Genomic DNA, 14,420 nt, shown 5'->3' with positions numbered 1-14,420 from the left:
AATCCTACTATCTGTTCTGAGGCATTCTAAAGCAAGCAAAGAGATATATTAACAGTTCTCTTTTCCAAGAGTTTCTTCTAATTCCTACTTTCTTTGCTGGATATCCTTAACTTCTATAACATGCCATTTTTCAGTTTGCTCTTCATAATTTATAATTCTTCTTTATCTCCAAAAAACCCAATGAATGCATGAATCTTATAATTTTCATATTCATTTTGTGTTGCTGCTCTGCAGGAGAAGGAGGGGTGGGTTACATTAGAGAATTTACTTAGCAATCTTTATAAAGCAATCTGAAAAAAATCATTGCATTTGAATGTGATATAATAAGAGGGCACTAAGCTGCACAGCACATCAGTTACACAACTGACTTTCCAACCCATTTCCCAGTGATTGGTTTCAGTCCCTTCCGTCTCTCTTTCCTGGTGTTAACATCTGAGGAAGAGAGGCGAGGACATATGTAATTGTCAGGTAAGATTAGAGAAAACTGCAGGCAAATATGGTGCTGCTGTGTAGGCAGGTATACGTAGTATTACTGTGATGATACTCTTCGGCTCATATTCTAAAATGTGGATTTATTCATAATCTGCATTAATGACCATAGAAACCTGTAATCTAAAATGTTATCTGGTTAAATTTTGCTCCCACATAACAGTGTTTGGAGGCAAATTTGGAGGCTAAAATTGCAATAGCCTACATCTTCAGCTACATTTGACCTAATCAGAAGAATCATTCTTGAATTTGGGGGGGAAATCCCGTCTCAAAATAATCGTTCACATTTTTTTTCTTTTTTCCCCAGGATGTTTGATGTTGGGGGCCAAAGATCAGAACGGAAAAAATGGATTCACTGCTTTGAGGGAGTAACAGCCATAATTTTTTGTGTTGCACTGAGTGATTATGATTTGGTCCTTGCTGAAGATGAGGAAATGGCAAGTAAACCCACTTTGAAACAAGGAACATTAGGTAGGCCAGGCCCACCCCAGTTAGTACAGCTCTTTGTGTTACGCAGTAGTTCTAGGCCCCCTTCTGACAATGACAGCAGCATGAGATCTGTTACAGCATATGAGCTTCCTGTGCCACTTTGTAATACTGGACAATTTAGGTCACCTACACAGACTCAACAATGTCAGCACTGCTCAGTTTCCTCTGCATGGAAAAAGGCATGTAACGGGTTCTTCCTATATTTTATGGATCTTCCAAAACTGTTGTGTGCTGCAGAAGCGAGAGCACGTAGCATCAGCTCTTACTCACCAAAGCTAATCGTGGAAGGAGCCCCTGTATTCTGCGAAACTTCTAAATTAAATACTGTCCTGTTATTTATCATCATTAGATAGGGAATGTGAGTGGGGTAATCACCATGTCTAAGCAGATGATGGTTTATAGATTTTGTAAACTGGTAATGCAATCTTTTCCAGAGTCAGATCCCACTGAAAGCAAAATGTGCAAGTCTCCAAGAATATAGAAAAAAAGTTACTGTAAATTAAGATTTAGGCACCCATTTAATTCCAGTGGGAGAATTAAACATATAAATGGAATTTCAAAGTGTTTAACTTTGGAGTGATAGAGGCCGTTGCCTGAAACATATAATCATCCATTAGAAATTATTAGTTTGCCCTTCTTCATCTAATCCAATGTCCTCCTGGAGAGTTCAGTAACTTGTAAAAGCTTCAAAAAAACCCCCCCATGATGTAGGCTTTTTGGATTTCATTGGGTAGGAGAGAGGGGGCTAAACTTATATATCATATTTCTCCATTGCAGAATAGGATGCATGAAAGCATGAAATTATTTGACAGTATCTGCAACAATAAATGGTTTACAGACACTTCCATTATCCTCTTCTTAAATAAGAAGGATCTTTTTGAAGAAAAAATCAAAAGGAGTCCCCTCACTATTTGCTACCCAGAATATCCAGGTATTTACCATTTTATTTCCAAAAGAAACAAAAACTGAAATAGAGAAGAGAATGTATTGATCTGATACCTTAGGTTATAACAGTCGAGAAAACCATACTTGTAAATAAGTACCAGATTACTGTAAGTCAGAGACTTTCACTATGCAGCTCATATAGCCCACTCTAACCTTTTACAAAAAGTAGTGTAGTATTCTAATAATCGGTATTGTTTTGCTGTCTGATTAAATGAGGATATTATCTGCAGTCTGTATAATCAGTGTTTGAAAATTTGATTTGTGTGTAAGCCTGAGGACGGAGACTTCATTGTGTTTTTTGTTCAATACCCAGAAAAAGAGATGCTTCAATATAATAATAATAATGAACCAAATTCTTATATGAAAAAGCAGTGCTTATCAAACTCTTTCAAGAAATTATATCTCTCTCTAGCAGCTCATTCAGGGACTCCATAGAGAGGAGAAAAGTAATAGTGACAGATTTATACTTTAGTGCACAGCTGTAAGGAAGTATGGACTTTATTATTGTGTATACTCTCAGTTGGGGCGCGGGTGGCGCTGTGGGTAAAAGCCTCAGCGCCTAGGGCTTGCCGATCGAAAGGTCGGCGGTTCGAATCCCCGCGGCGGGGTGCGCTCCCGCTGCTCGGTCCCAGCGCCTGCCAACCTAGCAGTTCGAAAGCACCCCCGGTGCAAGTAGATAAATAGGTACCGCTTACCAGCGGGAAGGTAAACGGCGTTCCGTGTGCTGCGCTGGCTCGCCAGATGCAGCTTTGTCACGCTGGCCACGTGACCCGGAAGTGTCTCCGGACAACGCTGGCCCCCGGCCTATAGATGTGAGATGGGCGCACAAACCCCAGAGTCTGTCAAGACTGGCCCGTTCGGGCAGGGGTACCTTTACCTTTACCTTTATACTCTCAGTTAAGGCAGAGCAGTGGTAAGCCCAGGTATCCTGTTGCAGTGCCCCATCAAAAACTATGTGAACTGTAGACCATGACTCAGAATTCTTTGCAATGTGCAGGAGCTTCATGGTAGCAACCTGGGAGGTGGAGCACCAGAAGAGATGAAATGGGAAGTTTTCTGTGACAGTAGAATGTTTGATAAAAATGTTAGTTGAACAAGTGTGGCAAGGAAGGTTACTTTGTACATTACTTAGCAGGAAGGCAATATACAAATGTTATAAACAAGTTAAGTTTATAATGACTGCTTACGATTCGTGTTTTTGACAGCCACAGCAATATCTCAGATAATCCAAATTTATTCAGGCTAAATCTTCACTACCAAATTCTTATTTCAGAGTTCTTATCTACAGATGACCAAAAAAAAAAAAATCTGCAGTGATATAATTCATGTAGATCTCTTCAAGCATTCTTCTTCTTTTTGCCTATTTCAAATGACATATCTCACTTTAGAAGTTTTAAGTCAAAGTCTATGATTCAGAGAGAACTTTATGTTCTGAAAAATGCTATGCCAGATAAGGATAAGTGTAAAAACTGTTAGTGATTTAAGCAATAATCCTAATATGCACCATTGAACACTGAGTGGCTTATTTCTGAGTAAACAGGATTGCACCTTAGATCTGCTAGAGTTTATTTGTTTTACAAGTTAATCCTCTGAATGGTTTTAGGGTTGGCTAACATTTTTAGAGCCAAGGGTTTGACCCTTCAGCGGCCACATACCTCCAGTGGGTATGGCCACCACATACTCTCACAAACACCCACACTTATGCACACATACAAAGGCACACAGCGCATCCCTCAGGGAGGGCAGTTATTTCTCCACCTTGCTCATCAAATGATATATATGACGATCGGGGAAGAAGTGATTTGTATGCCCATCAGGCTGCTAGACTGGGCTGAGAAGTTTAAACTTACAACAGCAGCATGTCTACTTTAATTTTTGTTTCTTTTTATTATTGAAATCAGCAGGGCCTGATGCAGGCTCCAACCCAGGGATTAGTCACCCCTGGTATGTATTAAGCATTCTAGAAATAATTAAATTACAATTTTTCTACCATTTACTATGCATAAGTAAAAACAAAGTGTGACATCCTGGGATTGACCACCCATTAGTGAAATGGACTTCTGCTGGCAGAACCAGAATGTCCCTTCCTCTTCCTGAAGCCCCTCATGCCCCTCACACAAACAATCCCAAATGTTCACTGGAGGGTTGAGAGATCCTCTAGAGCAGATTTGGGGAGACGAATGAAGAAAGTAGGGGGGTGCATTGTGCATTCAGAAGTTTATCTGCACAATATTGGATTTTTTTTTTAGAGTTCTTTAGCTCCTTAAAAACTAACAAGACTACTATGACAATTATTTTGTAGACTAAAGCCCACTTCCTTGGGTACAGGAAGTTTTTTTTGTTTTGTTCCTGTTTTTATCATGTATTTTGTGCTTTTATATTGTATTTTTATGTTGTGAACCACCCTGAGGTCTGTGGATGAAGGACAGTATATAAATTTAATAAATAAATATTGATCTATTCATATTAGAAGACACACATACAAAAAGGGGGGGGAGTATTGGGTCAGATGTCATGAAATAGAAATTTACATTCATACAGTTCAATTGAAAATTAAATATGCAAAATAAACTCAGTAACGATGTCAATATTTTGTTGACAACGGTGATCTTAACATTTCTAAATTACTGTTGTGGGATAGAAAATCATCATCTTAGGCCGACTTCCGGAGGCGGCGCGAAACTGTAATGGCGGTCCTCTTCGTTCTCTGAAGAGGGGCTCCGCGGAAAAGGGTCACACGCTGCGGCATAGCGGTGACCCATTAAGAGAAACCACGGGTAGAGTGAGCCCGTGGCCGTGGGACTCGGCGGGCACCAGAAGCTACCCCAAAATCACAGAAGGGACCCCGTAAGGAGATCCGGAGTGAAAGAGGGGGAGCGGTGCTGTGAGTTCATCGCTCTTTCCGCGGATGTGAAGCCGCGCGGCTGTTGCAGATGAGCGCTGACCTTTCTTCCTAAAAACCAACATCAAGCTGCAAGCAACATACCCGTGAGTAAGGGGCTAAAAATTTGCAAACAATTTGATGAATTTGACTGAAACCGGGAGACGAAAAAAGGGAAGTCCGCCTCCCGGCATTGCTGGTAAGATCAAAGCAAAGACTCAAGAAGCGGAAAGCGCTTAAAAAGAGACTGTGGAAGTTTTAGCTCCCGTGCGCTTTCGGAGTTGTTCCTTTCTAGACAGAAAATGGAGATGGTTAGTGAATAAAAGGGACTTTAAGTATTAAATTGGGACTTTCCTCCTATCTTTTCTGGGACTATAAATCTCAAAGAGCCAGATCGTCGGGCTGCCGGGGAGGAGATACTTTGTTAAACTGCGGATACAGTTACTGAAACCTATTGGGACTAAATGATACTTTTGAGCAGGAAAGGCTGGATGTGATATTGTTACAGGCACCTTCTATGAAGCTTTGTTGAACTCTTAAAAGTGCTCTGGGGGACTTTTGGTCTGTGAAGGGACTTTTGGATTTTCTGAACTGAGTGAAACGGGAACTTTAATGGCGGAAAACTTCCTTCTTTGTCTTTGAAACTTGGTGGCACTCCCCCTACAGGGCTTTGGGATTATAAAAACCTGGGAACTGATTTTTGTTTTGACTTCTTTTCCACTGGCTGTTTATAACTGGATCTGTCTTTCCCATGGAACAATAGACAATCTGACCTTGAACACTGACAGATGTGTAATGAGTGGTGCAGGGAGAACAAGAGCGTCTAAAGCCAAGGAAACTAAAGAGGCTAAGGAAAAAGAAAGGGAAAAAAAACCAGCTCAACTGGTACAAACAACTTTGACCCAAGGACGTCGATCGTCGGTTCCAACTGTGCTGGTGGCACAAAAGGTGGAAGCTGAAACAACCGAGAAACCCACTGAGGAAGATATGGCAACAGGTGGATCAGATGTAGTCCTGAAACAAATATTGGAGCAATTGGCAAAGTTAAATCAAAAGGTGGATGACCAGTCTTTGAAAATAGATAAGGCGACATCCTCAATTGAAAAATTGACTGAACAAGTTTCCCAGCACACACAAGCAATAGGGAATCTGCAAGGAGCAACAGCTGAAAATCGTGAATTAGCTGGGGAAGCCATTCAGAAAGTGGGAGTTTTACAGAAGGAGGTTGAAGAGATAAAAGGAGAAGTCAAGCCTCTACATAAACAGGTGAGTGAACAACAAGCTTACCTGTCAATGGTGGAATTGAAAAACCGCGAGACCAACGTCAAATTGAGAGGCATCCCAGAACTTGAGCAAGGAGACCTGATTGGATATTTGACACAAGAATTTTCCAAGTTCTGGGGCATAGAGGAAGATACAGATTTCAAGATTGTGTCGGCTTTTAGACTGGGAAGATTGGTAAGGAAGGACAGATCTAGAGACTGTTTGATAATTCTAAGATCAAAGGAAGAGAGAGACAAGATCCTAGGTCTTCATTTTAAAAAAGCAATTGAAATACAAGACAAAAGGGTGGAAATCTACAGAGATATCCCGAGACAGCTATTGGACCTTAGAGCCACCTATACAGAACTGGCAAAACTGCTGAGACACAACGCAATACCCTACAGGTGGGAGTTCCCACAAGGACTATCTTTCACTTATAAAGAAAAGAAGGTAAGAATTAGAACACCTGAAGACAATCAAAGGTTTCTTCACGACCACGGGGAAGATCTTCAAAAAAGAGCCACTTGGCCACCACCTTTACCTACACCAGAACTGCCAGGAGGTGGGCCAGCGCCTATACCCTCGGGACCTGAGGAAAAGGAAGACACCCCACTTTAAGAGCAACATAAATAGAACAGGATGTCTCTGCAGCTACTTAGTTGGAATATAAATGGCGCGAACTCACCCGAAAAAAGAAGGAGGATATTTCACATTTTAAAAAAAGAACAATTGGACGTAATATGCCTTCAAGAAACACACGTGACTAGGCTCCATAGGAGAATATTAACTAATAAAAGACTAGGCCAAGAATTTATATCATCGGACAAAGTTAAAAAAAGAGGTGTGGTAATCTACGCAAAGGAGAACCTGTCACCAAAACTCTTATTTAAGGACGACTATGGAAGAATTTTAGCAATTGAAATTCAGACACAAGGTGAGAAAATCTTGATATTAGGAATCTACGCGCCAAATGACGGGAAATCAGAATTTTACAAGAAACTGCATGAGACAATGTTGGACTATTTGGACTACTCTAACATTATTGTGATGGGAGATATGAATGGGGTGGTGTCAACAAACATGGACAAATCCCAAAATCAAAATTTAACAACAGACGGTAGACTACCTAAAACGTTTTTTGAAATGACAGACAATATGGACTTGATTGATATATGGAGGACAAAGAACCCCTTGGGTAAAGAAGGAACTTTCTTTTCTGAGGCCCATTTGTCATGGACACGAATCGACCAAATTTGGATATCTAGAGGGCTGGCACCTAAAACAAGAAAGGTGGAAATCTGCCCAAAAACCTGCTCCGACCATAATGCTTTGAAAATGGAACTGAGACTTACCCCAACCGGATCCTTCAGATGGAGAATGAATGACACCTTGTTAAGAGATCAAGAGATTGTTAAGAAGGCCCAAAAAACATTAAAGGACTATTTTGAAATAAATTTGAACACTACGGTCGAAAAAAGAATAATCTGGGACGCAAGCAAAGCAGTTATGAGAGGGTTTCTGATACAACAGAACACAATAAAGAGAAAATTTTGGAATGGAAAAAAGGAGAAGATCCTAGAGAAAATAAGCGAAGGAGAGAAAAAGCTGAGGATTAAACCAAAGTCAAAGGAGGTGCTGAGAGAAATTAAATTCCATCAGGCACAATATTCGAAATTGATCAACCAAGAGATAGAATGGAAAATTAAACAAATGAAGCAGAGATCATTTGAATCAGCAAATAAATGTGGAAAGCTGCTAGCCTGGCAGCTGAAAAAAAGGCAAAAGCTAAATACGGTTACAAACTTAGAGATTCAAGGCAGAACAGTTCAGAAACCAGAAGAAATAAGGAAGTGCTTCCACAGATATTTTAAAGATCTTTATGCACAGGGGCCTCAGAAAGAGCTGGAAATAGACCAATTTTTAAAGACAAATGGATTATCTAAAATAAGTCAAGATAAAAGATCAACTCTAAACTGTAAAATAACTCAACAGGAAATTGAAGGTGCCATTCAGAACATGCAACTTGGCAAATCTCCAGGCCCAGACGGACTCACCTCCAAATATTATAGGACTTTGAAGGATTTTTTGATACAACCATTGTTGGAGGTTTGCAATCAGATTATGGAGGGGAAGAGAGCACCGGAAACGTGGAAGGAAGCATACATCACATTGATACCCAAGTCAGAACTGGAAAAGACTCAGCTTAAGAATTACCGTCCCATCTCACTCCTGAATGTGGATTACAAAATATTTGCAGATATTTTAGCAAGCAGACTCAAAAAAGTACTAAATGAAGTAATCCATAAGGACCAAGCAGGCTTTCTTCCTGGTAGACACATGTCTGATAACACTAGGAACATTATCGATATATTGGAACTTTTGCGGATTAGGAACACAAGGGCGGTGTTAATCTTTATTGATGCGGAGAAAGCATTTGACAACATTTCTTGGATGTTTATGAAGAAAAACTTGGAAGGGATGGGTGTGGGGCGTGGGTTTGAAAATGGAATAGAGGCAATCTATTCAGAACAAAAAGCTAAACTGATAGTGAACAATGTGGTGTCGGAGGAACTCAAAATTGAAAAAGGGACACGACAGGGGTGCCCCCTATCTCCTCTTTTATTCATTTCCGTCCTGGAGGTGTTGCTGAATATGATTAGGGAGGACCGGTGGGTGCAGGGTATAGTGGTCGGAGCGAAACAGTACAAACTGAAAGCATTTGCAGATGACCTAGTTTTAACATTACAGGAGCCAGAATCTAGCACAAAAAGAGTTCTTGAACTGATCTCGGAGTTTGGTCGGGTGGCGGGATTTAAGTTAAACAAACAAAAAACCAAGGTTTTGACTAAAAATTTAACACCTATAGAGACGGAGGGGTACCAGAAAGAAACAGAATTAAGTGTGGTTAAAAAAGTGAAGTACCTGGGGGTATTTTTGTCCACCAAAAACCTGAATTTATTTAAAGATAATTATGAAAAATGCTGGTTGGAAATTAAAAAGGACTTGGAAATTTGGTCAAGATTGAAACTTACCTTGTCAGGTCGAATTGCAGCTATAAAGATGTGTGTTTTGCCGAAGATGTTATTTCTGTTTCAAACCCTACAGGTCGTGGACAGAGTGGAATGCTTTGGAAGATGGCAGAAGGATATATCTAAGTTTGTCTGGCAGGGCAAAAAGCCCCGAATAAAATTTAAAATACTAACTGACTCAAAGGAAAGAGGGGGGTTTGCCCTGCCGGACTTAAGGTTATACTACGAAGCTGCAGCCTTCTGCTGGTTAAAAGATTGGTTCCTTTTGGAGAACACTGATGTCCTAGATCTGGAAGGGTTTGATAACGCTTTTGGCTGGCATGCATATTTGTGGTATGACAAGGCGAAAGTGAATAAATTGTTTAAAAACCATATTGTCAGAAAATCAATTTTTGCCGTCTGGATGAAGTACAAGGATTTATTAGAAAATAAGACCCCGAGGTGGCTATCACCGGTGGAGGCCAAGGTTCTCAAAAAAAGGCCCAATATGGAGGCCTACTGGCCAAAATATTGGGAATTAATTGAAAGATCTGGAGATAACTGGAAACTACAGAGCCAGGATAAACTAAAAAATAAGGTGCGAGATTGGCTACATTATGCTCAAATTCAAGAGGTCTTTAAAATGGATAAAAAAGTTGGTTTCCAGGTGGAGAAATCGAAACTGGAGACGGAGTTGCTAGAACCAAAAACTAAGGTACTTTCGAGAATGTATAACTTGCTGCTTAAATGGAATACACAGGATGAGACAGTTAAATCTGCTATGATAAAATGGGCACAGGATGTAGGACATAACATAATGTCTGAGGACTGGGAAAGGTTATGGAACACCGGTATGAAATTTACGGCATGTAGTGCCTTGAAAGAAAACATTATGAAAATGGTATACCGGTGGTACATGACCCCAGTCAAGTTGGCTAAAATATACCACCTGTCTGATAACAAATGCTGGAAATGTAAGGAGGCAGAAGGGACATTCTTTCACCTCTGGTGGACCTGCCCGAAAGTAAAGGCCTTCTGGGAAATGATATATAATGAATTGAAAAAGGTATTTAAATATACCTTCCCCAAGAAACCGGAGGCTTTCCTTCTGGGCATGGTGGACCGGAAGGTTTCAAAGAAAGACAGAACTTTGTTTATGTATGCAACCACAGCAGCAAGAATACTTATTGCAAAGCACTGGAAGACACAAGATTTACCCACACTGGATGACTGGCAGGCGCAGTTGATGGACTATGTGGAGCTGGCAGAAATGACCGGCAGAATCCGAGATCTGAGCGAAGAAACAATTGAGGAGGACTGGAAAAAATTTAAGGACTATTTGCAAAAATATTATAAGTTGTTTGAATGTTAAGATTGTGCACGATTAGGAAACGTTATGCTTTCGCAATTTGATTAGGAAAATGATAAAGTAAGTGATGACAAAAAAGGAGATAAATTTGAAACAAATATATTATGTTTATTATAAAAGTATTAAAATTAAATTATAAACTTTTGAAATTGGTAACATAATGAATCCAAAGGTATAATAAGTGGTGAAACAAGGTAATAAATTGCTGATATTGTTAGACTAAAGAATGCAATGCTGGGAGGATGTGAGGAGGTCCAATGGAAAGTAACTTCTTGAAAGATGTTTTGAAGTATATTTAATTTTTTCTTCTTTCTTTATTTTTCTTTACTTTTGAAAACTGTTTCTTGCTTGTTGTTATGTGACTGAACCTGTGAACCTATGAAAAGAAACGCAATAAAAAAAATTTTATAAAAAAAAATAGAAAATCATCATCTTAGTTCAACATTCTAGTTGAGTTCTAATTCTGCAATTTCATCCTATAGTCTCTTTTGGAAATGTTTTTGCTGTAGAATTGCCACTTTTGAAGATTGAAATGTTTCCCCATTCATTTCTGAATGTTGCCCTTTCTAAGGTAAAGAGAGATCTGTTTGCCATATAAAAAGACTATTCTTGATAGGTATTAGCTTAAATCACATTAGAAGACTGAGCAGATAAATTAAACTTTGAAGTTACTAGAGCTGATGTTATTAGATTCTTAATGATGTTTCCTGAGCAGGTATAAAGATGATCCTTCAAATATGCCAGATGAAAATTAGTTAATCTTTCTGTTACTGTCCCTGTTGTTATAAAGTATGTGCTACAATCTTCTGTTTTAGAATTTTGTTTGTGCATTTCGTCTTCTTCTTTTTTTAGGATCAAATACATATGAAGAGGCAGCTGCATATATCCAGTGTCAATTTGAGGACCTGAACAAAAGAAAAGACACAAAGGAAATTTATACTCACTTCACATGTGCTACAGATACTAAGAATGTTCAGTTTGTCTTTGATGCTGTAACTGATGTTATCATAAAGAATAACCTCAAAGACTGTGGTTTGTTCTAAACATTTATATCAAATTGTACCTTTTTTGCATTAACCAAATGAGTCACAACTTCATTTTTTTAGACCATAAATATGTTCATGAGTGATACTTAAGTCATACTCAGACTAGACACTCTGAAATTATTGGTAAATTTATTGATTTCAACAAATCTACTCTGAGAATGACTAACATTGGCTACCACCCTATGTTTTTGTTTATGTAATCTGATTTTCCTGGTCTTGATTAGGTTGAAGCATAAAATTCAAATCTGCAGGTTTATGTGGTAACATGAAAAAGCATTGGCCAGACCAATATTGTACTAGCTTGTTTAAACAGTTTTATTTATGTTTGTTGTATAAATTTAAATAGTGTTGAATAACAATCAACACACAATGATTGTCTGTTTATGTGTGACTGTGTGTTGTTTATGTAAACATTGAACAAATATTTTAATGCACCCCGTAGAATTTTCATGTTTTAAGGACTGCTTTTTCTGTAGGAGAAAGTTTTCTCTTTTAGATTTTTCATTATTCAAACAAATCTTTTTTTAAAAAAACCCCATAAACCCTTAATTTTCCATATAATACATGTGACATAGTTGTTCTTAGATTTTATTTATGCCCCTGTAATTAGCATAGTAGGCTTTTTCTTGATTATAGGATCCTTTACACTTGCTCAGGATTAAATAAGAAATGCCCCAATGGATTTTCCTGAGTTATTTTCTCCCAAACTTTTAGAGAACCACTTTTGAACATTTCAGGTTTACAGCAAACAAGCCATTCTCCCATCTTGCATACTTCTATGCCAAATGTTTTAACCGTTAGAGGAGAATTCTTGCTGTGATTCAGCATGTAGAATCACGATCCTCAGAAAGTACATGCCCAAGACATTCTAGATTTCCTTCTGCCATAGCTAAACCCATAGCATTGATTGTGTCTCCCTGGATGGAAGCATATTTTTTTACTTGTTTTATATTTTATTGGTTCCTTTTAGCTTGTGTGTCTCGTGAGACATACTAAAAGAAAAGGTATTTGAATTAAAATCAAGGAGTTGTGTTCAACCAAGTCTTACTCGGAGAAGACTCACTGAATTGAATGAACCTAAGATAGTCATGTTTATTAACTTCACCGAGTGTACTCTGAGTAGAATTTGCAGTGTATCCCATTCAAGAGATGGAAATGAACATTTCAAGCCTCATGCAGTTTTACCAATGTAAATTTTCTTTGCCTTTTCTCAGGGGAATGGCCGCCTACTTTTAATGTGTGTTCCATGAAAGCTTAATGCCAACTTTTTTAAACACAAAATATTTTTTTCATTCAGAGCAGTGGGCACATTATCCATTGTAATTGAAATGCATATGCAAATAGGGGTTTTTGCATGCTTTCAGAAAGAAAATATTGTCCAACAAGTATCATTTGTGTCATACAGTAACATGCAGAGTTATTGGGATCCATAGAGGTCCATACACAGGTGCAAGGCACTTTCATGCACACAAGGGGACAAGATGTGGCATCTTTTCCCTTCCCTTATGGCAGCAGGTTCCTTATTTGCAGGTGCTGTTTTTGAGGGCCTCCGACCTTCAGAGTTACATTTGTGGAGCATAGAGTGCTCCTGGTAGAAGGGAGAAGCTGGCAAGTCCCCATGTATGAGTGCACAGGGAGCTTTGAATCCTTGCCTGTGTAGATTCCATGGAGGTTTCATCATCATTTGCTTCTGCTCCCAAAGAGGCAAACCATTATGGCCTGCCTTTTTAGCAGTTAGAGCTGCTATGGGAGGAGTCTCAAAAACAGGCTCAACTTACTGTGTTGTGCCTTACTGATAACTAAAAGGTTACTTTGAATTGCAGCTATATTTTACATTGCTTTATGCTACAAGGCTGATTGTAATGTCTATACAGATTTCTAAACACACATAAACATGAAACAAGGAGCTTTGTAAATAAACGTTGACTTGGCTTTCTCTGTCATTCTGTCACCTAAAATATTGATGTAGCCAAGTTGCAAATATTGTTTTCTTTTGGTATGTTGGTAGATTTCCCACAGAGAATGTGTTCCTTGTTTCTGCCTATTCCTCTCTCCCCTTTCCAAATCAAACAAAACTCTGAACCTGGTCCTGTTTAGTGTTATGTTCGGAAGGGTTTAGTCCAAACATAACAAGATCTCTACTGTTTTCCAGTATTGATCTAAATTGTCACCTTGCCATCCATGTTCCATTCTGGGGAATATTTAAATTATTGGTGTAAATCCCATTTGCATCCTGCCTTTCCTCTAAGAAACTCAGGGCAGTCTACATGTGCTTGAAAGCACAAGTTTACTAGAGAAAACAAAATGGCAGTGAAATGGTGGAAATGGACGGAACAAGTCTAAACAGACTTGAAGTATTAGCATCCAAAAAAGTGGTTTGTGTACTCCGACAGTTGTGCATCATCGTGCTTGATTCATTTAATTCTGTCACTGAAGTATTTGGTAGTAAATGTATCTATATCCTTAATATTAGATTTTGTACATTACTGCAGTTTTTTAAAACAAGATTAAACTACAAGAAAATTTCAATTTAAGTTATTTGTGCCTTGTCAAAAGAAATATTTTTTCATTGAGCACAACTAGTGAAAAGCCTTCTGTAACCATAAGTGAAGTGCAAACAAAATAAAAGTTTGAGTAAGTTCAAATGCTGTTTTGGAAAAATAAGTATATCTTAATGGCAATTGCTTTGATGAATTACAAAACCACTGGTTACACTTGTTACTATTCTCTCCACACCTAAGAATCTTTCTTTTCCGTATAAATGTCTACCTCCCCTCTACTTATAATCTGACACTGACAGCCAAGGTTTGGTCAGATCTAACAACCCTACTGTGGAGCAGTTCAATCAATCTGTAGTCCTTGGTGGGGATTTTATGCCCCAATTGGAGCAACTGCGGAGCATTCCCTTTAGGCTTAAAAGGTATCTTCCT

At 38.8% G+C, this 14,420-nt stretch overlaps 1 protein-coding gene across 3 annotated transcripts in view; it reads left to right on the top strand.

Moving 5' to 3' along the window:
* Positions 1 to 14,135, top strand: part of LOC309541689 (guanine nucleotide-binding protein G(i) subunit alpha-1) — a 28,116-nt gene extending 13,981 nt beyond the window's left edge. For all 3 annotated transcript variants that reach the window (XM_082239844.1, XM_082239845.1, XM_082239843.1), the window contains 3 exons: positions 797 to 926; positions 1,756 to 1,909; positions 11,297 to 14,135. In XM_082239844.1, the coding sequence (XP_082095970.1) occupies positions 797 to 926; positions 1,756 to 1,909; positions 11,297 to 11,487 (475 nt within the window). In that variant the 3' untranslated portion in view covers positions 11,488 to 14,135. The remainder of the gene's footprint in view (positions 1 to 796; positions 927 to 1,755; positions 1,910 to 11,296) is intronic.
* The last annotated feature ends 285 nt before the right edge of the window (positions 14,136 to 14,420 follow it).

Source organism: Podarcis vaucheri (genome assembly GCF_965113315.1).
Source record: "Podarcis vaucheri genome assembly, chromosome: 10".
NCBI lineage: Eukaryota > Metazoa > Chordata > Lepidosauria > Squamata > Lacertidae > Podarcis > Podarcis vaucheri.
The sequence above is the reverse complement of the archived record's forward strand: the minus strand, read 5'-3'. Positions and strand labels throughout refer to the sequence as shown.